Below are 26,498 nucleotides of genomic sequence, written 5' to 3'. Positions count from 1 at the left end.
ATTCCAATCAACATTAATCAACTTACCTAGAACTAATTATATTGTTCCTTGTCAACAAGTAAGGACACGTTATAATATCTTATAACGTCACAGTTAAAACCAGCCATTATAATGTAGCCTATAGCTATATTCATTAATTTAATGATCACCGAAAAAGACCAAATCTTCTCTATGATTTTTTTTAATCTTGTTTGATATAAAATGAAAGGTGCGGTCATATGCAGTTTTTGATATAGTAAAACATAATATGATCGATGTTTATTACTTATCTAATGATAAAGAAATACTAACACGCTTAATTTGATAATATTAGGCTCTTAAGTCATGATAGATGATCTATGAAGTCACTAAATTTTTGCTATAAAAGTAACATTCTTGCGATACAACTTCTGTGTTACAACTTACAATGTAAAATAAAATATTTTTAGCTTAATTTATGAAATTTCAGACATACGAGTAGCTGTCTCGCCACTTAATCCACGTGGTTTAAGGTACTTTAACAATCCCATGGAAACTCTTTGATTTTCCGGGATAATAAGTATCATGAAAAGCTAGCAGACAGACGGACAAGCTTTCGCATTTATAATATTAAAGATTCCGATAAAAAATGAATTCAGAGCCTAAATCGAAGCTGCACATTTAAAAAATCTGCAACTGATGTAAGTTTAGGGGTTCAAAACGTATAACAAATGATTATTTCACCAAAAAAGTTTCAAAAATTACAGACCCCGCCATCCCCTTCTAATCTATCCCATCGAATCAGAGTGCGTCAAGTAACGAGCTCGCTTCGCTCGCTTTTGCAGCCTGAGTTCTCTGTGCCTGTTTTTTCTTATCCTATATCATAAACTTAATTTATGGGGGAATGGCATTTTATAAAAAAAAAATGCTATTTTATGTTGTTTTACTAATTAACACGATTAATAAATCGTTTGTCAAATGGTATTTTATGAAATGACTATTTGTCTGGTAATTTGTTTTTATTTGTAGAACCTGAAGTTTTATAAGGATGATAAAATGACTATTAATTTAGCCAAACGTTTTTTGTGGAATTAAACTTTGTTATTTTGTTTTTTGTAAATTGATGGGTTACCAGTTTAGTACATGAGTTAATATTTCGTCCATGCTACTATCCATGCTACCCACGCTGTTAATTTTTTGGACCAATTATTTTAAAAAACCGAACAAATTCACACGCAGCGCTGTTCCAGATTGAAGTACAATCAAGGTTGAGCGCTCGAGAGCTAAGAGGCGAGGCGTGACTCTACATCGCTATATATCTATTTGCTTTTTAGGGTTCCGTACCTCAAAAGGAAAAACGGAACCCTTATAGGATCACTTTGTTGTCTGTCTGTCTGTCAAGAAACCTGTAGGTAGGTCTAATAGCACACATAAGGGGAAATATCTGAAAACCGAGAATTTGTGGTTACATCACAAAAAAATTAAAATGTGTTCATGAACAAATAATTAGTATTATCAATATATTTTCTGTGCGATGTACGGAACCCTTCGTATGCGAGTCCGAGTCGCACTTGACCGTTTGTTTTATTCTGTGAAGAATAGTTCGTGATTACATTTTTATTTATATGTGTGTATAAAATCTTTAGCTATAGCTAGACCTATTATCGATAGCTGAAGCGACAACCAGCTGTCGACTAGCAATAACAAGTAGTGGCGAATTCTCGTGAGCGCATACCACCGCCCACAAAGACGTTCTTCGTGATGCCAACGACCACTCCGCCTAAAGTGTTACGAAGACTGCATCTTACCTGAAAAAACGAAAAACAAATAAATAGGTATATTGTGAGCAGAGATTAGAACTTACCCATTATGAACAGCGTGAATTACTATTTGGAAATTTTATTTTAGGGTTCCGTATCCGACGGGTGGCAACAGGACCCTGTTACTAAGCCTCCGCTGTCCGCCCGTCTATCCGTCCGTTCGTTAGTCCATCCGTATGTCTATCAGCGGGCTCGGTAATTTGTAGAGTGTTGAAAGGGGTGGACCAACAAATTCCTGAAAGGCCGGCAACACATTGGTGGTTCCTCTGGTACTGCAAATGTTCATGGGCGGCGTTAATCACTTAACATCTGGTGACCCACCTGCTCGTTTGCTCGCCGTTTTTACTATCCAATTTGGTACAATCATTCGGAAGTTATGCGCTTGCATACATTTCGGTCATTCATTTTTATTTATATAGATTTGGTAAAAGGTTGGCATTGTTTATCACATCCTCATCGTATACGCAAACCAATAATGGGTACCGAAGTACGTACCTTTACCTACCAGTATAAGTAGCTCCCGGAACCGTTCATCTCGGTGCGGGTTCAAAACACAAAGAAAGATCTGGAAACTTTCCAATACACGTGCGTCTCAACTCCCAACTTCGCCCGTTACATGCTCAACTTTATTTGTTTCGTGTAGTACTTAGCGCTTTGCGCCATTAAAAAGTTTTAATTCATTTTGAAGCGACGCGACGTTTCAAGTGAAATTTTCAAGGTGTATTAAGAAGAGTCTCTTTTGATTTACATTCAAATATTAATTGAGGTAACGCTAGGTAAGTTTAATTTCAAGAAAGAGGTTAGCCGCCGCATTCATCTCGGCTGGGTAGCATTCAGTAAACTTCGAGATGTCTTCTTGTCCAAAATTCCTCGCTTGAAGACCAAAGTTTTCAAACAGTGCGTGCTGCCATATGGATCCAAGACATAGTCGCTAACTATGGGTCTCGTAAGAAAGCTCACAGTCAATCAGCGGGCGATAGAGAGAGTTGCTATGCTTGGAGTTTCTCTACGTGATTAAATCAGAAATGAGGAGATTCGTAGGAGGACCAGAGAAACCGACGTAGCTCAACGGGTTGCGAAGCTGAAGTGGCAATAGATAGGGCATATAGTTCGAAAAACCGATAGACGTTAGTTTGGGTCCCAAGCTTTAGAATGACGGTCTCGCACTGGAAAGCGCAGAGTTGGAAGACCACCCACTATAGCTGGAGATACGATATCAAACGAGTTGCAGGGAGCCGCTGGGTTCAAGCGGCACAAGATCGTGCTGGAGTGTGGAAATCATTGTTTTAGTTTTAACCAAACATCATGACTTTGATTGGTTGAAATTAAGCTTCGTTCGAAACTCCTCTTAAATAGCATAAAGTTCTGCGGTTCACGGACGACTTTCTCAGAATTTTCCGCTTTCATTTTTGGCTCATCAACCTAATGGAATAATAAATGATGTTAATAAAAATTTTCGTAACAAAGAGTAACTAGGTATATAATATATGGTTAATTAAGTGTGCAAATTTTTTGCCCACTTTTTCTAGTTTCTAATTTTTTGACTCGTTGATCTTTTTTTACATAATGAGTGTTCTAGAATGAAGTTTAATAATTGAATGATGATCTTCCATTATTCTAACATTCTAACAATGTTCACGAATCACGATATATTGCAAATAAAACATCTGACTGACGCTAGAGGTCAACGAACGTTGCGTAAGTAGACCACTCAGAGTCCATGTCGCGTCGTAGGCGGGGCATTGACCCGAGTTTTACACGCATTACATTGCTGGTTTGAAAACTAAATCACTAATACTACAAACTACAAATGGCATAATTGGTATTGGATTGTGTGTAGGTAAATAGCAATAACGCTAAGTTTTTGCTAGCGTTCTGGTTACACCCTGTATTTATATCAAATACGTTGTGTTTTCAATAAGGTTTAAGTCATCCAGAATCAGGCATAATACAAGCAACAGATTTCGGTCCATCTTCACCGCATCAAAGGCATCGCGGTGGGGGGTTGGTTGCTTTCATTCAAATCTGATTTCCAGCTTAACAGGAGTTTATTCGAAGTGCGCTCCAAACGTACTTAGTTTGGCTCTCATATTAATACTAACCAATCAAACTCAATGTTTGGTAGATAAGTTCTAGTAAATAATGTTTGTGTATGTAGTTTTTCAGATTTCCGTTAAAATGTTCAGTTTCAAATGTACACGATTTGAATTCCTATTTACATGTAGATACAGTAGCCGGCAGGAAACCTTTAGAAAGAGTCTCAACGGCAGAAACAACGCTCTACGACACCGCTTTCTCTTTCTAAAGGTCGATGTACAATATTTCCTGCCGGTTACTGTTAATTAATTAATAAGCCTACCTCTAATTTTTTTATACCTAATTTTATTTATATACCTAATCTTTTTTGTATTTTTTTTTAATTTTTGTTCTTTTTCTTTTTTTCACTATCAATACGGAATGCTATATTTTTTTAAAAGTAATTACTACCGGTTACTGTACATACATTTAATCCCGTATTATACTATAAAACTATATTTAGTTTCTAGAACGTGTCTACGAAATTACATAGAGTTTAATTGGTTAATATTAAAATGAGAGCCAAACTCCGTTTATATGGAGAGCAGTGGGGAGCACTTTATGAAAACTTCTCTTAGTGGATAACGGATTCAGAATTTTGCTTTGCACAAAGCACAACGATGTTTCATTTAACTTTTTGGTGGAAGTATTTCATAGTTATTTATGAGTTTTTGGTGTGGTCTTGTTTGGAAAATGGTGGAGCTTAGTATTTCACTAAAAGCTAACTATATGTACTTTAAACTTGTCAGATTTCGGATGGGTTTAAAAAGCTCTGGGAAAAATAGTGCAAATTATAAAACTACTAGATGATGCCCGCGAATTCGTTCGCGGGATTTAAGTTTTTAAAAATCCCGTGGGATTTTCCGGGATAAAAAGAAACCTATGTCCGTCCCCGGGATGCAAGCTATTGTTGTACCAAATTTCGTCAAAATCGGTTGAACGGATAGGCCGTGAAAGGCTAACAGACAAACAGACAGACAGGCACACTTTCGCATTTATAATATTAGTATGAAAGTATGGATTGTGTGACATAACCATAACACTAATAAGTAATGACGAACTATAACAGGTGATACAGATTAAATCAGCAGGAAATGATAAATTATCTCAAAAATTCTAATCAGGTGTTATGATAATAAAAATTGCCTAGATATGGATAACGCATTTTAAAGTTTCAAAGTAATACACAAACAAGTTTAGATAATGCGTAAATTAACACTAAATTACTGCAATAATAGAATTTAACGATAGTAATATTATTATGGTTTAATTTTATAAACTCATCGAGTTTGATACTGCAAGCGAAAAAAATCAAAGCAGGCAATATTAGTTTGATTATTATTGTTTTTAATTGTGTAAGTAATACGTTGAGGTGCGTTTTATGGGATTCCGAATAGTAATAACAAGCGACGCTTGTAGTTTCGTCCAGTCCGTCTGTCCATCTGTGCGTCTGTCTATGTGTCACCCATTAAAAAAAACTATAGTATTAGCTATTAAAATATACTAATAGCCTTCCATCTGATGACAGAAGGGCTGGTTCAATTATTGCGCAACGGATCTCCCTGGCTGACCGCGCGGAAATGCAGCCAGTATTCTTGGCACCATTCCACGCGGGCATGATTTGTCTAGTAATTAGATAAGGCCAGCTTTAAGTTTTATTGTAATATCCATACTCTATAATAATATTATAAATGTGAAAGTGTGTCTGTCTGTCTGTCTGCTAGCTCTTCACGACCCATCCGTTCATCCGATTTTAATTAACCATACTAATATTAAAATGTGAAAGTGTGTCTGTCTGGTAGCTTTCACGACCCATCCGTTCAACCGAATTTAATTAAATTTACAACGGAACCCTCTGTGCGTGAGCCTGACTCGCACTTGGCCTGTTTTTTCGTTCTAAGTTAGGAACGGCAAAAACTCAGCTTCTATTTTTATACAAAATCCTGATTCGAGTGTGGCATTCAAATTCAAAAATTTTGGTTTGACATATGTGACAGGTGGCAATACCATTTAACTGTGAGCGAAAAACACTTGTGAGAACTTCGGCTTAAAGATTAATTGAAGATTTACTTTTACTTTACTTTGGCAAATAGCCCATAAAGAAGTGTCCACATGTGAACTTGAAAACAGGGTGAAGGGCGCTTCAGTCCTTTATCTATGAAATTGACGACTGTAAAAGAAATGGAGGTGAAAAAGTCCGAGAAGACGAAAAAGCAATTGGAGTTGGATAGTAATTGAACTCACCCGTAATGAAAGGACAATGACAGAAATTTCTATAGAAACCCGTAAACCCAGTTATTATTAATATACAGTGTTGTTTACACGTATGCTGTATGCAGCATTTTGTTGCTGTGTTCATCACTGGATACCTGAACATAGATTAACACCTCTAGTAAATTGCGGGTGGTCCAGTAAATCTGACATTAAGTCACATAATGATTCTAGGTTATATGCAATTTACCTATAATTGTGAAACTAATAAAACATCCGCAAGTTTAAAATCACAATTTTTAATTTTTAAGTGGTTAGTTAATACTAGGATACTTATCATTAATTATATTGTGTGTAATTGGTGGGTCAGGATCTGGCATTCTCCTTTGCCATCAGAATTAATCATAGTAAATAACCCAGGTTATTTTCACGGCTCACCCATTTAACTGATTTCGCTGATAAGCTAGTCAAGATGGCGGCCCTGAAGTGCAAGACAGCACCTATCTAAGAGTGAAGCCACACGACGCTTTGCGTTTGATGGCGGCGCGACACCTGAGCGATGCCGCTGCGTCATCCTACATAGAAATCACTGTACCATGCCACACAATGCTTTACGACGTCGTGCGGCGCCGCATCGCACGCGCAACGGACTTGGAACCAGAGAAACGAGGCGGGTAGGGGTGGTGCGTTGCAACTTGCAACGCCATACTTTTGACGCAGCGGCCAATGCAGTGCCCGTGTGGCACCCATACTTATATCCACAGCGATGCAGCGACGCAACGCCCCGGATACGCACAGATTCCCTGCGTGCTTTGTCAAACGCCTAATTAATGAGTCAACCGTAGATATCTGGCAGCAGCGATATACCACGAACACCGGAGAAGCCACCACGAAGACCTATTTTCTATGTGAGACAAGCCTACAATATAATAGGGACCATGCAACTTAACAATCTTGTGCCACAACTAATAACGGGTCACAGAGGCTTAAAAGCTGATCTGCGCCAGGCGTCTCGATTGCGGGAAACCTGCATCAATCATTATTACAATCGCAATTGTTGGGGTTGGCTGAATTTATGGTATTCTTGTTGCAACCAAAGAGTATACAATCACTAGTTGCATCAATGCATTGTATGCAATGCAGAGGTGATTGCGATCGTGACATTGTAGCTGTCATTCTACCGCAATCGAGCCGCTGATCCATTTTGCAGTTGTGACGGTTGTCATCAACCAAACGGTAGAGCATGTTCTGCTAAACTGTCGCGCCATAAGAAGTTGGGCTTATGTTAGTTTCTCATGCTAAAACTATTACATTAATTAAGTACCTAATCATTTTCAAATCGGATTAAAACTAATATGATAAGAATCTACTTGTAATCCGCTTGTAATCCGATTTTCCAAATTTTACGCATTACAGATTCAAACAAAAATTTATTGATTGATGATAGTCTTTACCTACTGTTATTTTAATTGGCTTTTTGATCCATAATGATGCTCTTTATAATAACGGATATTAGTACATATAAATATATTTTTCGGAATGTCCTGAAAGTAAGTGTAGAAACTATTATGAACAATAAAACAGGAAATATTAACTAAGATAAGACGTTATCTTGATGAAGATAAGCCTGTTTATTTTAATTAAAAGTATCACCAATAAAAGTAGGTACACTTATTGTTTATAAAGGCTCAGATTTCTATTTTATTAGTACCATAAAAACCCGGGTAAAATAATAATATTTTAATTACTTAGACGCCGACTAAATAAATTCGAAGTGTTTTATTTTTAATATTGGCTGAAAAGTAACTCTCTGTAGTTTTATCTTGCCGGTCAAGATAATTTTCAAGAGAACATTATATCTTGCACGGGATCAGAATATATTCAGTCAAGCTTAGTGACTATTCGATGAATGTCTATTTGTGCTATTAGATAAAAAAAACTAATAAATACAAACCAACAAATCAAATTTACACATATTAACGTTGTAATCCGTGGATTAAGATATTAAGCAGATTATAAATAACGACTCGGAGAGTAATTCGTGGTCATTTGTCAAATAATTACCATGTTGGGAATAGTCACAATAGTGATCCTGATAGCCTGCGCGCAGGCCTTACCTTCAAGTGTGGATTCGACAGATAGACAAGCAGTAGAATCCAAGCGTTATGATATAGTAAGTAGTTGTGACTTTTTTCTTACATTATGCGTATCAGTCCATCGCCGGCGCACTACTGAGCAAGGGTCTCCTCTTAGAATGAGAAGGCCTTTTTTCTTCTCACATCAGTAGGGCGATTGTCTAAAACCTGCATCAATAATTATTACAATCTCAATTGTTCTGATTGGCTGAATTTGTGCGATTCTTCTTGCAACAATGCATTGTGGCCAATAGTTTGTTTGTTTGTTTTTATTCTTTATTGTACACCAAGAAATAAAAATAAAAAGACACAAAAAGAAATATGTAAAAGAAGAACATACAATCAGCGGCCTTATCGCTGTGAAGCGATCTCTACCAGGCAACTAGGTTGAAGAGGATTTAAGGGCTAGTGAAAACTGGGTTTAAGGTGTACGTAAGTTGTTAGGGAACATAAAGATAATAATTATAATATAAGTAATATGTATATTAATAGGCACAGAAATGCCTTAATAATAATATATAGATAAAGATATACACAGGTACATATATAATACATAATATATATACATATATTAATATATAATATAGTGATAGATGAATAATAAATATACAACAATAATATTATGAGTAATATTGATGTTTTAATTGTAGGATAATATATTTAATAATGTGTAATTACATAGAAGGGTTCTGACAGTTTAGATAGTGTTTATATACACGAGTCTTGAAAACGTTAAGACACGGAGCTTGTCGTACCTGCTGAGGAAGGGCGTTCCATAGCCTGATTGCTGTAACAGTAAAGGAATCTGAATATAGCGCCGAGTTGTGTTTCGTGTATGTAATAGTGAGCGAGCATTAACCAATCAGAGATGATTGCGATCGTGACATTGTAGCTGTCTTAACAAACGCGGTAGGGCTACAGGGCGCCTTTGGAACCGTAATAGTTTTAGTTTTACGTAATTAATTAGCACTATTAGGGCGCCTATCATCAGTAGGTAATAGGTATCCAAATTATAAATGCAAAAGTGTGTTTATTTGTTGGTTTGTCCTTCAATCACGTCGCAACGGTGCAACGGATTGACGTGATTTTTTGCATGGGTATAGATAAGGAGAGTGACAACTTTGTGAAGTTTATTGAAATCGGGCCAATAAACAGTGCAAAGTAGCTCCGTTTGTTGGATGAACCAACATACGGAGCAACTTTCCTACTGTATCTGATAAATCAACACAAAGGTTATATTGATAACATATTACGACATTGATAAATGAAAACTTATCAAATGGATTAAAATAAATTGCATAGGTAAATAACAAAGAACGATAACATTATGATTTGTGAAGAAATAAAAAGAATGTTCAATACCAAGGCTATTTAGAAACACTAAGTCTATGTTTTTTTAAAAATAAAAATGGTGAGCAAACGAGCAGGCAGGTCACCTGATGTTAAATGATTACCGCCGCCCATAAACATTTGCAGCACCGGAGGAACCACCAATGCGTTGCCGGCCTATATCGTTCCTACCTATATCTATCCTATATCGTTTGAACAAAATGAATCAAAATTAAATTAATATACTAGTGAGTTTGCGTTTCATTATTATAAATTCTTTTCAGAACATATTATAATAAAGAAACGGTTGTTTGGAGGGGATCATTTTTACTAATACCCCTTTAGTCTCCCTTTGCGCACATAATTTTTTATTTGTATGTAAATTGAAGCAACATGCTTCGAGAGAAGTCAAAGAAGTGGACCAAAGCTATAACAGAATGGGAAGTTAGGGATGACTCAAAGCGGAAAAGGGGTAGACAAAGGAAGCGCTGGGTAGACGATATATATGGACAAGAGAAGCACAAAACAGACTCATATGGAAAAACCTGGAGGAGGCCTATGCGTCAGAAGACGCGCTGATCGGAAAGAACTAAAGTGCGAGATTTAAATTATGCAATTTTTAAATGTAAATTCAGCAATAAAGGCTTTATTTATTATTTATTTATTTAATGTTTTGTGAGGCAATAAATAATTTATCTATCGAATGGAGGATGGCGATCTGTGTATTTTAATGTACTCAACTGAAATTTCTGTTTTTTCTGGAAAAAAAATATATCCAAAGTGTATAAACTGTTGCCAAGGTTTTAGCACTGATCTAAAGCGCTGGTTTAGTTAAATAGATCAAACTTAGCTTAAGCCGTAAGTCGGTTCTTTCAAACAGACGCTCTACTTAAAAGCCAAGCCGATTCTTGGTTTGGCAGATCATTCGAAGCGCATGTCTATATTTTATTCTTTCTACTTGAAATAAAACCGTTGCTACAAAATCAAAGAATTTGCTACTTTTATATGTATTTAAATGTATTTTATTTTATTGTTTATTATACGAAAAATTAAAAACTTAAGTAGCTTATTGTAGTTCAATGGTTTTGAAAAACCTGGTATGTAAGACGGGTGGTATGCTGATTTTAATCTATTCTAACAATAAACAGATCCTCATTGAAAAGGTCATTTTGGAGCTTGAGATTGAAGTATTGGTATTCTACTAAAGGATTTACAAACTACTGGCTGATGCCTGCGACTCTTTGATTTTTCGGGATTTCTCCAGTGGCCCTACCGCGGTTGTTTGACAGCTACAATGTCACGATCGCAATCATCTCTGATTGGTTAATGCTCGCTCACTATTGGCCACAATGCATTGTTGCAAGAAGAATCGCACAAATTCAGCCAATCAGAACAATTGAGATTGTAATAATGATTGATGCAGGTTTTAGACAATCGCCCTGCTGGTCTTTAACTATACCAATGCAAAAAAATCACGTCAATCCGTTGCTCCGTTGCGACGCGATTAAAGAACAAACCAACATACCAATAATCCGACAACAACAAACACACTTTCGCATTTATAATATGGGCAGTGATTGAACCAATTTCTTTAACAATGTCACGCAATTTGCCCATAATATGAGCAATTTCAGATTTTTCTTTACGTAAATTTTTTCTTTTTTTTACAGGAAAAGAGAATAGCACGAGATGGTTACTACAGTGAGAGCCACAGCGTCACTACCAGTGATGGTTACATCTTGGAGATGAATAGAATTCCATTCGGCCGATATGAAAAAAGTGACAGCTCTCCAAAACGAAAACCCGTAGTCTTCCTAATGCATGGACTACACAATTCTGCGATAGCTTTCATCTATCTAGGTCCAGAATTTAGTTTAGGTAAGTCTTCTCGTCTGAAATCCCTCAGTGCTTGAAGACCGAAGTCTTCGAATGTTGCGTGTTACCAGTGATGACATATGGATCCGAGACATGGTCGCTAAGCTAAGGTGAGAGACCTTTAGTCGAGCAGTGGATTGTTATGACTGTTATAGGCTATGATGATGAGGATTTGACTTGAACTTACAAGGTCAAATAACAGTTTATTGTATCAGGAGAAGTTGAATGAGTCATAATATCGTAAAACTGTAAAAAGTACAGTATTTTTAACTGTTCTAAATGTCTTATACTTTCAAAAGGATTTAAATAAAATAACAACATTACATAATTGAAATGACAATACGCAATAAATGTAAAAGATAATAGATGTTAACGTTAATCCAGTCACGCACAACATTTGCGTACTAATTAATAATAAGCTGAAACGTGTAAGCACTTCGTTAACAACCGTTTTGAAGATTTTAATTTAAAGCTTAAGTCTGCCAATTCGCACCTGACCAGCGTGGTACAATATAGCTAAACCCTTCTCCTTTTTATTTCTGTAACAAATTCCTTATACTTTTTATCATAGACTTATTCACCAAATGGTTTCACTGGGGTAAAATTTCTGAAATTGTTTTCTTAGTGGGATATAATATTATATGTTATAGAGAGAACCTATTACAGTTTACAATCAAAGGTAAGAAAAGGCATTTTATCTAAAAAAATCAATAATCTAAAAAAACCCCCGTTATCTACATTATGATATGTGGTTAAACCACGAAAAAAGCTTAAAATCATTAGTAAGAAACCTGTTTTCTTTATTTCAGCTTACACCCTCGCAGACGCTGGCTACGACGTATGGATGGGCAACGCACGAGGCGTCATCAACTCCCGACGCCACGTTACCCTTGACCCTGATGACTATTATGACAGAAAGGAGTTCTTCGACTACACTTTTGAAGATATCGCTCTCAAGGACCTTCCTGCTATGCTGAATTATGTCCTCGAGTACACGGAGAACGAACAGCTAAACTACATTGGTCACTCGCAAGGCGGGACCGCTTTCCTAGTCCTTAATTCAGTTAAGCCTGAGTATAATAAGATATTCAAGTCGGTTAACTTGCTAGCTGCAGTGGGATACCAAAGATATTTCCCTAGTACAGCTTTGAGTGTTGCCGCACAAAGAACCGATACGATTTACGTAAGTATTGAAATCTTTATATAAGTATCCTTATAACTCAAATGATTGTCATAGAGTAAAAAATACTCTTCTGCACATTGAAATAAAATGCTCAAGAAATGAAATAAGTGCTTCAAATGCGGCCCAAAAAATATCAGCCAAAAAGCTTATTTCAAATTACTCAAATTATGGTACCTGTCGAACTTTAGCGCTACGCCAGAAGAGATTTAGAATGATCTATTCACACCAAGCGTAATATTATTGATATTATCAACTTCAGAATCGAGCTTTCAAATTCTACTATAGAGATAAAGTTTCATATAGACGAATACTTTCACTGATTTAATCAGGGTACTTTTGCTTTTAGACACTTGCTGTAAGACTTGGTTCTAAGGAACTCGGACCTACACACAAAGGCGATAGTGAAAAAATAGACGAACTCAATGAAAACTATCCACACGCAAAAGAATTTGCTCTTACGTCACTAAAAGAATACTTGGTGAGTACCTTATTAATAAATTACTTGTAAATCGTATACTCTTTTCCTTGACTATGTTACTTAAAATGTAAAATAGTTTAAATAAAATGTAAAGCACCATTCTACTAAATAAGAGCGGTAAAATCTTTAGTACTTTAACAATCCAATATCAAAAGCGATTAGAATAAAAATTAATTTTACACAGGTACGCAAATATTTTAATGTGACTTAATATGCTTGCCTGAATAAAAACCGGCCAAGTGCGAGTCAGGCTCGCGCAATGAGGGTTCCGTACTACAGTCGTATTTTTCGTTATTTTGCACGTTAATTCAAAAACTATGATGCATAAAAATAAATAAAAATCTGTTTTAGAATGTACAGGTGAAGACCTTTCATATGATACCCCACTTGATATAGTCACTCACTTCGAAAGTTGAATTTAATTTTTTTTGTGTGATCTAACCCTAAATTCACGGTTTACAGATTTTTCCCCAAATGTCAGCTATAAGATCTACCTACCTGCCAAATTTCATGATTCTAGGTCAACAGCAAGTACCCTGTAGGTTTCTTGACAGACAGACAGACAGACAGACAGACAACAAAGTGATCCTATAAGTGTTCCGTTTTTCCTTTTGAGGTACGGAACCCTAAAAAGTGAAAGTTATTTTAAATAAAAATGAAACTCTATATTTAATTATTACAGGATGTACCTTGGGAAATATTAGCTGGAGCCTCGATCAAGCAATACGCGCACTTCGGGCAAAACATCAGGGATAGTAGATTCAGGAGTTGGAACTATGGTGTACTTGGCAACATATTAACATACGGTCGTTTTGCTCCACCATCGTATAATCTAAGATTGATCAGTGCAGAAATCACTATGCACTATACAGTCAGTGATATTTTGTTGGATGAAAGAGACGTGCTAGACATGGCTAGAGTAATGCCGAACACGAAAGTTCGTCGTGTTGCTCGCGATAGCTTCACTCACACTGACTTCGTAATTGCCCCCGATTCTAGAACATTAGTTACAGATTACATTCTTGAAGAATTGAACAAAAAGAATAAATAAAATTATGATGCGTATCGCACAAACATCTATGATAATATCAAAATTTGTAAATTAATCTTGTTATGCGTTTGTATCTTGATGATATTTTTGGTGACTTGGTAAGATTTGGTGAAAATTGAAAATCGTAGAAAAATCGGTGATTTAATGATGAGATTATATTTTGCTATCTTTTTAGAATATCTACTCATTATTTATTTTTTAAGACAATATATCAAGATGAGATAAAATATGCATAGGTACTACCCGTGCGCGATAAGTTGAGACTCGCCTGGAATGCAACCCTCCGCCCGCTTGCCCTGTGCGCCCTTCCCCTCAAGCTCCCGTGTTGTACTGTAGACAACGCCATTTTTTTAACATCTTAGTCTCGTACTTGCTTACATCACGCAGCGACGACGCGCTCCGATTTTTGTCTACAGTACAACCACGCGTCTGTGGCGTCACCGCCCCCCGTCTCAACTTATTGCGCACGAGTAGTATGTCATTTATTTAGATGGAATTGAATCTTTTGGTAAAAATGGTAAAAATTGAAAAATTAAACATTTTTTTATAATAGTTTCAGTTGACTCATTTGTTCCTGTTAGAAAAATAAAAGTACTTAATAAGATATATTATTATCTATTATTATTCTAATTATTATCGCACTTGCATTGGAAAGCACAGCGTAGGCAGACCCTCCACTAGGTAGATAGACGAAATAAAACGAGTAGAAGGACGGCGCAAGACTGTGGCGTGTGGAAGTTTCTACATGAGACCTAAGTCCAGCTGTGGACGTCTATCGGTTAACGAAAATGATGATTCTAATCATAAACGTAAATAGTTTGAAAGGGTATACGTAACCCTAAAAACCCGGCCAAGTGCAAGTCAGATTCGCGCACCGAGGATTCCGTACTTGGGTATTTTTTTCGACATTTGGCACGATAAATCAAAAACTATTATGCACAAAAATAAATAAAAATCTGTTTTAGAATGTACCTACAGGTAAAGCCCTTTCATATGATATCCCACTTGGTATAGCTATATTACTTTGAAAATTGAAGCACATTTTAATATTTTTTTGTAAATTCATGGTTTACGGATTTTTTCCTTTACTTGGGCTATAAGACCTATCTTACCTATCTACCTGCCAAATTTTATGAGTATAGGTCAACGGGAAATACCCTATAGGTTTTTTTGACAGACACGACAGACAGCCAACGAAGTGATCCTATAAGGGTTCCTTTTTTCCTTTTGAGGTACGGAACCCTAAAAATGAGAGTGAAAAACACAGAACGTCGAAAAAAAGTTAAAATTAATTCATTTTTATCGTTAGGTATCGTGTAGTTGCTACCGAATGAGTTGTTTGTTATCACAATAATAATAATAACATAATTAGCGAACAGTAGCGATTTCAAATGATTATTATCATTACAAAAAAACGTTAATTTTGTTAAGAATGTACAAGATAATTTTCCAATTAGTCTGCAAAAGATATAAAATCTATATGAAACATGACATCCAAATGAGATAATATTCGAACAACAATAATAATTATTATATTATACTAGCGGATACCGGGCGTGTGCTACTACGCTAAAAGGACAAAAAAATTACTCCAAAACCATCTTCTTATTATTGTCTTTCTAATGAAAGCGGTTTGGGGCACATCGGTTTAAAATTTAAATCGGTTGGATGGTTTCAAAGTTTGTAAAGGACACAGGTAAAAACATTTTTTTATAATAAAAAGAAAATATTAACATTATGTAGTAGGTGAAAACTGAAAAATGTTGGCAAATGATTGGATAAAAGTGACTGATTTACTAAAATGAAAAATGTTAAGTAAATGAACTATTCAAAAGAACTTGTAAAAGTATGTTTGTAAAGGTACTGTTAAAGGAAAATATTTCTTTGAAAAAAGAACTACATTCGAGAGTAATAAATAAAAGATGCTATTATTTACGAGTTTGTTGTGCTGTAGCAAATGTTATTTTTTTACAAATGAGCATTCAAGTCACGTAGGTTATAAAAAACTGATCACGTACGTCCTGGCGTCTGACAATGAACTTTAGATTAAACGACAATGGGAATTTTATCGAAACTTTCCTAGACAACATATTGGATAGTGGATACATCATCATGATCAACCCATCGCCGGCTCACTACAGAGCACGGGTCTACTCTCAGAGTGAGAAGGGTTTTTTTTTAGAGATAGCGAGCAAACGAGCAGGCGGGTCACCTGATGTTAAGTGATTACCGCCCCCCATGAACATTCGCAGCACCAGAGGAACCGCCGATGCGTTGTCGGCCTTTTAGGAATTTGTTGGTCCGCCCCTTGAATAACCCCATGTTGTAATCTAGTGGGAACACCGCCGATGGGAGTTGGTTCCACAGTTTGCATGTGCGTGGAAAGAAGGATCTGGCACAGCGGACGGTCGAAGTGCAGCAGACACCCAGGTGGTGAGGGTGAAATTCCTTACGGTGGCGCACGGTGCGGTTGTAGAAAAATGAGGGTGGAATGAGGTCAAAAAGCTCTTCAGAGCACTCCCCATTATAAAAGCGATAGAACACGCATAGAGAGCTAACATCTCTGCGGTGCTCCAGGCTTTCTAACTTCAATACAAACATGGCCTAATATCAGCTATGGCCAGGGTTTTGGCCATAGTTTGGACTATACCCAAAATCGATTAATGGACGGAATGATAAGCAACATACTAAACCTTAGTGGTTTTTTTGTTGTGTTAAAAGTATTTGTAAAATGTTCAATATTTGATAGTTAATAAAAAAAAAAAAAAAAATAAAAAAAAAAAAAGTTGATATTAGGCCATGTTTGTCGCAGAACCGACAGCCGATGGGGCAGACGTGTTCTGGAGTGGAGACCGCGTACCGGTAAGTGCAGTGTGGGATGACCTCTAGCCCGCTGGACCGATGACCTGAGGAAGGTGGTGGGGAGCGGATTTAAAGGATAGCCTTTCACCTCTCTACCACCGTACCGCAAGACACCGGGCGAGTTTCCACCCCTATGTCGTCAACATTCCACCTTTGCGTACGAAACGCTTTGCGTCATAATTCCTTATACGCATGGCTAGGGTCTGGAATACTCTTCCTAGATCAGTGTTTCCTGCCAATTATAATCCGGGTATCTTTAAAACAAGAGTGAATGGGCACCTTCTAGGCAAACGCGTCCCATCTTAGGCCACATCACGACTTCCCATCAGGTGTGATCGTGGTCAAGCGTGCGCCTATAATGAATTAAAAAAAAAATAGTCGTAGGTATCCTTTAAATAAAATTGTCGTAAAATGAGAAGAATAAATAAATAAAGCAATGGTATTTTCACTTACTTGTATAAAATTCACATTTTTTTTTTTCAAAACGACTGATAAAGATAGAGGAGCGCAGGAATACTTTAATACCAAAACTACATTAAGTTACGAAAAGTTGGTAGCAAATACTTAAAGAACAATGCCCGTTAGCGTGACTACGTCATAATGTAGCAATAACTAGCGTCGACGGAAGGTCATGGAATTTCATCATAGGCTCCGTTTTCACTGAAACAGAGACGAGCAGTGAGGGGATGAGACAATGGAAGACTGATTTACTTACCGACTAGTGAGTAAATCGGTTTAATTTTCAGTGAAAACAGTGTCAACCGCTTACGTATTGCAACTTAGGTATACCAGGGACCACTTCTCTACGCTCGTCTCTACTTCGGTGGAAAGGCACCCTTGGCTTATAATGATATCTCAGGGGTTAAATTCTAGCAAAAAGGAGAGGCTTTTTAAAGTGTTGCAAAGTTCTTATTATATGGTCGTGTTGAAAGCCTCGCAGCCGCTATCAGGGACATTAAATGGATAAACAAGCGCTCGGCGCCCGCGGACGAAGATCCTAATGAAGGAAGTCGTGTTAAAAGGAAATCGTTTGTTTTGTTGGTGGCCGCTGCATTAAAATTGTTAATTTAATTTTATTAAAGGCGCACAACGATACACGTACAACCGATAGACGTTGGGTTGCCAAGGTGCTGGAATGGCGACCTCGCACCGGAAGCCGCAGCGTTGGAAGACCCCCCCACTAGGTGGACGGACGACATCAGACGAGTCGCAGGGAGCAAGGATTCAGGCGACGCAAGACCGTGGCGTGTGGCAGTCCGTACAAGAGTCCTATGTTCAGCAGTGGACGTCTATCGGTTGATGATGATGATGATGATGATGATGAAAGGCGCAACAAGTTAATTTAGTTATAGACCTGCTAGAACGAGATGAATCTGTATGGATTATTTAAATATAAGAATTCATTTCTATGCGTCGGAGAGCACATTAAGCCATCGTTTGGTTCCAGTTTATCATCAACCTTAGCCAACCATACGTGGTATTTCCGAACCTTACCTATTATGTATTCTGACTTCTAAGACTTCACACAGAACCGAGTGAAAGTATAACCACTTACGTATTACAACCTCAATCTCTTTTCACAAGGCCAATCTTCTCTACGCTTGTATCTACTTAGGTGAAAACGCACCCTTATAACGATATTTCGGCGGTAAAGTTCGAGCAAAAACTGGGAGGCTTTTTAAAGTGTTGCAAAGTTCTTATTATATGGTCGTGTTGAAAGCCTCGCAGCCGCTATCAGGGACATTAAATGGATAAACAAGCGCTCGGCGCCCGCGAACGAAGATCCTAATGAAGGAAGTCGCGTTAAAAGGAAATCGTTTGTTTTGTTGGTGGGCCGCTGCTTTAAAGTTTGTAATTTGGATTTTATTTTATACCAGCTTATTATACCCGCCACTTTGTCCGCGTGGACTACACTTTCAAGCCCCTAATTTACCTTTTTAGGAGCTGGATTCGCAAAAATCCTTGGATGTCTCCGTCATAATAGCTATCTGCATGCCAAATTTCAGCCCTCTCCGTCTAGTAATTTGAGCTGTACGTTAATAGATCAGTCAGTCAGCTTTTGCTTTTATATATTTAGATAAGTACTTAACGCATGTCGGGCGTTAGCTAGTGTATTGATAAAATGTTGTTACTAAGTCATAAAATAGGAGCTATGTAACAGTTCAAGATAGTAATTTATCCAAATGGACAGATTAATTAAACACACGTGTAGGATAAAGAATAAATAATCTACATATAATTATCTTCAATAGCTAAAAAGGCGGCTGGATTACGAAAACTTTATACATTAATACCCCTCCTTAAGTTTTGAAAGGTTTATTAGAATCTAATTATACCGCTCTATTTCTATGAGTCTTTACTTTATTCATCATCATGATCATCAACCGATAGATGTCCAACGCTTGACATAGGTCTTGCACTGCCTGAACCCAAGTGACGCAATCGCCCCCTGAGTGACTATGAGCTTTCTTATGAGGCCCATAGTGTGCGACCAATTCTTCACGCAGTTTTCGAAGAATTTAGTCTTCAAGTACTGAGGAATTTTGGACGAGAAGACATTTCGAAGCTTCCTGAAAACTGCCCAGCCGAATTGGATTCGGCGGCTAACAGCTCTTCTCGTAATTTACTTGGTTACGTAAGCGATTTTGACGAAACTTGATAACTTGCATAGAAAATATTATTATTCCGAAAGACGAAGTATTCTCACTGGATTTCAAATATACCACGTGTAGGTACTATGTCGCACAAAAAGTTAGTTATAATAATTTTATAACCCTCTAATTCTGTAAATCATCGTTCATTGCAGATGCAGTTTCAGCAGTATTGATATCTACTACTATTTGTTATGAATTGCTGAAATACACATTGTTACAAATCTTAGTTTGCGTTATAGAATATTTCTGCTAATTTCCAAGATAATTAATAAATAATCAAACAAAGAAATGTTTACTGTTTTAGAAACTTAAAAATTCTGTAACAGGTATCGATATTGAATGTAGTCGTTCATCGAAGACTGGTTACATTCTTCTTTTATACAGCTTAGTACGCTTAAAGGTTTAAATTTCAAAAACTATTGTGTACCATAGACACAGAGAATTCAACTCCTAGAGTAAGCATTACAAGGTTTTGCATGAAAACAAAATCGTAAAATGTTGGCGGGGGACAGGGGAGAATGGTTTGTTGTGATTGGTGGACTTAAAAGTCACGTAATCAAAACAATGTACGGAATGAGGGTACCGAACGGGCGTGGGCCAACTTTTATGCTAAGCAAGTGCCTAAGCTTGGAGAGTGGGGGTGTTTGGCTATTAGGTAGACAAATTAATCATGTCTGTGATAGCTTACCTAATGATTAGGATGTCAGCCTCTTACTCGGGGGTATAGAGTTCGATCGCCTCTAACTTTTCGGAGTTTTGTACGTTTTAAGCGATTAAATAATATCACTTGCTTTAACGGTGAAGGATAACTTCGTGAAGAAATCTACATGCTGAGAGTTCGCCATAATGTTCTCAAAGGTGTGTGAAATCTACTAATCTGCACTTGGCCAGCATGGTGTTCTCATTCTCAGTAGTGAGCTGGCGATCGATGGGTTAATGATGATGTGATGTAGATCAAACTAAACAAAACAAAACATCACTATATTCTCATTTACACATACTACATAATTTTAAATTTATCAAACTGTATCCGCTTTGATTAATAAATAAGCCTGGAATAAGCACATATAGTTTAATTTATGATGGATTAATAGCCATAAAGATAACTTTCTTGTTATAAATATGAGATCGAATATCCTGCCGTTGTCATTAGACAAGTTACAATGTTAAGAATAATTTCGATAGTGACCGTTCTGATTTGCGTCCATGCTGTGCCGGGCCCCCCGCCGCCTGGACCCGGGGAGAGGCCAGGAGGACCCCCCATTTTCGATACTGTAAGTTGCTTTTATCACATAACTAGCTTATGCTCGCAACTTCGTCCGCGTGGACTACACACATTTCAAACCCCTATTTCACGCCGTTAGGGGTGGAATTATCAAAAATCCTTTCTTAGCGGATGCCTACGTCATAATAGCTATCTGTATGCCAAACTTCAGCCCGATCCGTCCAGTAGTTTCAGATGTGCGTAGATAGATCAGTGAGTCAGTCAGTCAGTCAGTCACCTAGGGATTTGAAATTTGTGTAGTCCACGCGGATGAAGTCGCGAGCATAAGCTAGTATCGTATAAATCGATTAAGCGGTTGACCTTTAAGTATCCCGTGGGAACTAAAAAGTAGCCTATGTCCGTCCCCGGGATGTAAGCTAACTCTGTTTATTTATTAATTTTGATTATTTTATTCTATCTCTATAACAAATATCAAATTACATAAGTTCTTAAATCTTAACACCCTTAGTCTTGCCGACTGTACCAAATTTCATTAAAATCGGTTAAAATATTGGGCCGTGAAAAGCTAGCAGACAGACAGACACACTTTCGCATTTATAATATTAGTATGGATATAATATGTTATCTGGTAGGTACTGTTTGGATAGAGTTATTTTTAAAATAGATAAATACAAGTACTATCATGATCAACCCATCGCCGGCTCACTACAGAACACGGGTCTACTCTCAGAGTGAGAAGGGTTTTGGCCATAGTCTTCCACGCTGGCCATGTGCGGATTGGTAGACTTCACACACCTTTGAGAACATTATAGAGAACTCTCAGGCATGCAGGTTTCCTCACGATGTTTTCCTTCACCGTTTAAGCAAGTGATACTTATTTAATTAATTAAAACGCACATAACTCCGAAAAGTTAGTGGTGCGTGCCCGGGATCGAACCCCCGACCTCCGATTAGAAGGTGGACGTCCTTACCACTAGGCTATCACAGCTTACTATACAACACAACACAAGTACTATAGGGCATCGATTTTATCATTCTGTTTGCCCTACACTCTGTTTGTCGAGGCGTGGCGTTGACTTTAGGACCTTTCGATTTCAACACCCATTCGCAAACATTGACAAAAATTGTTTACACGTTGTCAAATTGAAATTCTTTATTTTGCAGAAACATTTTATGTAACACCTATTTTAGCAACAGTAGGTAAATAGTTATAATATTATTTCGTCGTAAAAATTAGGCAAACAAAAACAAATTACAAATACAGTCACAAAAGTAATTTATCAAAATGTAATTCGATTTGTGAAAAAATTCTTTTGTTATTGGCTTTACAACTTTTTGAACAAAAAATATATAATATGTATGCTGAATAAATCTCTACACAGTATAAAAGTCGCTTCCCGTTGTCTGTATGTTTGAACGCGTAGATCTTTTAAACTACGCAACGGATTTCAATGCGGTTTTCACCAATAGATAGAGTGATTCAAGAAGAAGGTTTATAGGTATAGTTTAATACTGGTTTGTGTCAATTTGTTGAAATATGACGATATTTGAACAAATAATAATAATTGAAGAGTCAATGCCTGTGAGTTCTCCGAGTTCTCAAAGGTGTGTGAAATTTGCAAATACGCACTTGCCCAGCGTGGTGAACTGCGGCTTAATCCCTTCTCATTCTGAGTGGAGACCCGTGCTCAGTAGTTCGTCAGCGATGATTAGAGATGATGATGATGATGATGATGATCTTGACTTATCAAAAATATTTCATTTTTAGGAAGGAAGATTGAAGCAAGATGGCTACTACTCGGAAACGCACGATGTCGTAACTAGCGATGGCTACATATTGGAAATCAACAGGATTCCCAACCCTCGATACAAAAGGGGACCTATTCAACCAAAATCTAAGCCCGTAGTCTTCTTAATGCATGGATTACAGGCTTCAGCTATATCCTATATCTTTGCGGGTCCGAACATCAGTTTAGGTTAGTATAAACTAAGTACTATTTATTAATCTGCCTGTCTACTAGTTATCAATAGATTTTCTGCATGTCTAAGAGTTCTCTATTATAGGTAAGTACCTACGTATTAATACATATGCTCATAGGTGTGCGTTTATGGGGCTAGAAATTAGAATTCATTATTACAGAGAATAATTTAAAAATTATGATTTTTATCATGCCAAGATGATGATGAACAGATTTCATTGCTGGTTCTTCTCGGTAGGAAAGGCATTCCGAACCAGTGGTAGATGCATTCGACTATTCGAAAGTACTTGTAAAAGTTTATTTGAATAAAAAGATTTTTATTTTTATTTATTTTATTGAAAACTAGCTGACTCACCCTGGCTACACAAGGATGGAACTTTTGAAAATCCTTTCATACTGGGTAGAGATTCGAGTATGAAATAATCTGACAACCTACATGCAAAATTTCAAGTTTCTAGATCCAGAGGTTTCAGCTGTCCGTAAATATGTCAATCTGCCCCTTTGAAAGAATAAAAAAACTCAGAAGTCATAGAACCTGCAAGGAGAAATAAAAAATACGATTATATGATTAAGGTTCAGACGGACAATAAAATCGATATAAATTCATGATATCGTTGATAATATTGATGTGTAAACATGATAGTAACATCGAATTGATAAATATTTATAAACAGTTATCACGCTAATCAACCGTTTTCCCGTGGTGGGTTTAAGTTTTCAGAACAATCTTTTTTTTAGTGTTCCGCACCCGTCGGTCTGTCAAGAAACTTACAGGGTACTTCCCGTTGACCTAGAATCATGAAATTTGGCAGATAGGTACATCTTATAGCAGACATTCGGGAAAAAATCTGAAACATTTGTGGTTACATCATACAAAAAAATAATTGTGGTCATGAACAAATAATGAGTATTTTCAATTTTCGAAGAAAGATAACTACATAACGTGGGGTATCACATGAAAGATCTTCACCTGTGTATTCTAAAACAGATTTTTATTTATTTTTATGCATAATAGTTTTTGATTTATCGTGCAAAATGTCGATAAAATACGATTGTAGTACGGGACCCTCAATGTGCGAGTCTGACTCGCACTTGGCCGGTTTAAAAAAAAATATGTCTCCTAGGCCAACTTATGAATTTTAGGACATAATATTATCAATCCTCAACCACTAGTTTGGAAAGCAAAGCCTACTGAGAAGATCCAGCACGCAAAACACAGCTCAGAAAACTCTTTTCAAAATTCCAAACTGTCATATGTTATGTACCTATCTTATTAACTGAATGGAAAGTCAATAGTTTCCATGCAGCTTTATCGTTAAAAAGTTGCCCGAAAAATGTAATCTTTTCCACTTCAGCCTATCAACTCGCTGATGCCGGTTACGACGTATGGCTGGGCAACTCCCGAGGCACTGTCAACTCTCGCCGTCATATTAGACTCAACCCCGACGACCGCAATGACAAAAAGGAATTCTTCGACTACACCTTTGAAGATATCGCAGTAAAGGATCTTCCTACAATGATCGACTACGTTCTTGAAGTGACTAAACAGCCACAGCTCAACTATATCGGTCATTCGCAAGGTGGAACCAACTTCCTTGTTCTCAATTCTCTTTTGCCTGAGTACAACAGGAAGTTTAAATCGGCACATTTGTTAGCGGGAGTGGGCTACCAAAGACATTTCCCTAACATAGTTCTGGGTGGAGCCGCAATAACTACTGATCTTATTCATGTAAGTACTATTCTACGATTTTAAGACTGTAATGGTTTGTCTGTTCATTTGTATGAGCACATCACCTAAAAACCACAGGACCGATTGAGATGAAACTTTGAAACTTCATGACTTACTATCAGAATAGCTTCAACTTTGATCATAATTTCATAAACCCGAAATCGAACTATGACTGGCCATTTGAAAGGAAGTCCCTGCTCAGTATTACTGATGATGATGATGATGATGATGATGATGATAGCAAGTACTATTATCCCTTTCATACTGTTACATGTGAAAAAAGAAGTTGTGAATTTGTGTGCAATCAAATTAGCATTGGTGACCTAATAGGTTCGGCGTCTGAAAATTTGTTGGTGAAAGTTCCATAAAAATTGGTCGGAGTTTTTTGAAGCAAGCAATCAAACAGAGATAAAAATTATATAGAGGATGTTTCCTTGAAGTTAGAGACACTTCAATTTCATTTATCGGTAAACATCATCATCATCATGATCAACCCATAACCGGCTTACTACAGAGCACGGGTCACCTCTCAGAATGAGAAGGGTTTTGGCCATAGTCTACCACGCTGGCCATGTGCGGATTAGTATAGACTTCACACACCTTTGAGAACATTATGGAGAACTTGCAGGCATGCAGGTTTCCTCACGATGTTTTCCTTCACCGTTAAAGTATATTTAATTAATTAAAACGCACATAACTCCGAAAAGTTAGAGGTGCGTGCCCGGGATCGAACCTCCGACCTCCGATTAGAAGACGGACGTCCTAACGTCACTAGGCTATCACAGCTTATCGGTAAACATAGAATTAGGTTTTTAATAGTAGGTATATTGTTTATATTCCAGGCTTTCGCTGTACAAATAGGACTGATAGAAATTTTTGGACCCAGCCCCAATGCGGAAGTACACTGTGATGAAAGCAATAAGTTATCGCCAGAGTGTACTCTTACACAAATCAAAGATACTATGGTAAGTATTTTATTTGATCAATCAATCAATCAGCCTGTTTGCGTCTACAGCTGGACATAGGTCTTCCCAAGAGCGCACCACCGCATATTGTGCTCCGCCTTCCTGATCCACTAACTTCTAAAGATCGTTAGTCGAGTCCAGCGGGTTACTTTTATTTGATCATAATTTTTTTTTTAAGAAAAGAATATTAGCCATGTTAAATGACTAATATTCCTTTTACCTCTCCAACTAAGCGTCAAGCTTGTGCTAGGAGTAGGTACGACAATAGTGCAACGGGCGGGGTTTGAACCGTCGACCTTTCGGTTTTCAGTCCACTCCTTTACCGGTTGAAATTCAAAATCCATCGGTGTTTTTTTTCCAAATTTTGGTACTAAGTAGGTACACGTTTTGAAAATCGTTTAAATATAATTAAATACTAATTTTAGTGACTTTTCCATTTACAGCAACAGATATTCGGCGATGTCGACATCATAGCGGGAGCGTCTATCAAGCAATACGCCCACTACGGACAAAACATCAGAGACAGATCCTTCAGAAGGTGGAATTATTATCCTATTAGAAACTTAATGGTATACGGCAGCATGGCCCCACCGAGATACGACTTGAGCTTGATAACCGCAGATGTCACTATGCACTATACTGTAGGTGATGCGTTATTACATGAACGCGATGTCTTAAGTATGGCCGAAGATATGCCTAACGCCAAAGTTCGTAGAATAGCTCGCGAGGATTTCTCTCATACTGATTTTGTATCTGCAGCCGACGCTAGAGAGCAAGTACTAGATTATATTGTTAAAAGGATAAACGAAAAAAATCATAAATAAATAGGCAACCGTAATCTATCAGAAGGGATATCATACAAATTCTTTTAAATCAGATCGCCACAACATTATTATCTTAGTTAGATGCCTGATAGAAAACTTCAAAGAGTGTATTAATGAAATTAAATTGAATTTATATGTAAATAC

General features: G+C 37.2%; 3 protein-coding genes across 5 annotated transcripts in view; 2 read left to right on the top strand and 1 right to left on the bottom strand.

Annotated features, from left to right (window-relative positions):
- Positions 1-26,498, bottom strand: part of LOC117993365 (syndecan-like) — a 309,582-nt gene that overhangs the window by 143,008 nt on the left and 140,076 nt on the right. The window lies entirely within an intron of this gene.
- Positions 9,923-14,148, top strand: LOC138403608 (lipase 3-like). Its single transcript, XM_069504798.1, has 5 exons — positions 9,923-10,021; positions 11,164-11,407; positions 12,214-12,587; positions 12,934-13,065; positions 13,748-14,148. The coding sequence occupies exons 1-5, from the start codon at positions 9,923-9,925 to the stop codon at positions 14,114-14,116; spliced, it is 1,218 nt and encodes a 405-aa protein (XP_069360899.1). The 3' UTR covers positions 14,117-14,148.
- LOC138403606 (lipase 3-like) lies at positions 20,796-26,354 on the top strand. Its single transcript, XM_069504795.1, has 5 exons — positions 20,796-20,906; positions 22,626-22,833; positions 24,192-24,565; positions 25,408-25,530; positions 25,974-26,354. The coding sequence occupies exons 1-5, from the start codon at positions 20,796-20,798 to the stop codon at positions 26,352-26,354; spliced, it is 1,197 nt and encodes a 398-aa protein (XP_069360896.1).

Source organism: Maniola hyperantus, chromosome 2, assembly GCF_902806685.2.
Source record: "Maniola hyperantus chromosome 2, iAphHyp1.2, whole genome shotgun sequence".
In the NCBI taxonomy this organism is placed as follows: Eukaryota; Metazoa; Arthropoda; class Insecta; order Lepidoptera; family Nymphalidae; genus Maniola; species Maniola hyperantus.
The sequence above is the reverse complement of the archived record's forward strand: the minus strand, read 5'-3'. Positions and strand labels throughout refer to the sequence as shown.

Bases quoted from the DNA above. Each gene is read 5' to 3' on its own strand.
- LOC138403608 (XM_069504798.1), top strand. From the start codon at position 9,923: ATGCTTCGAGAGAAGTCAAAGAAGTGGACCAAAGCTATAACAGAATGG. The intron at 10,022-11,163 runs GTAGACGATATA...GAGCAATTTCAG, and splicing joins GTAGACAAAGGAAGCGCTGG to ATTTTTCTTTACGTAAATTT. The intron at 11,408-12,213 runs GTAAGTCTTCTC...TCTTTATTTCAG, and splicing joins AGGTCCAGAATTTAGTTTAG to CTTACACCCTCGCAGACGCT.
- LOC138403606 (XM_069504795.1), top strand. From the start codon at position 20,796: ATGTTAAGAATAATTTCGATAGTGACCGTTCTGATTTGCGTCCATGCT. The intron at 20,907-22,625 runs GTAAGTTGCTTT...TTTCATTTTTAG, and splicing joins GACCCCCCATTTTCGATACT to GAAGGAAGATTGAAGCAAGA. The intron at 24,566-25,407 runs GTAAGTACTATT...TTTATATTCCAG, and splicing joins TAACTACTGATCTTATTCAT to GCTTTCGCTGTACAAATAGG.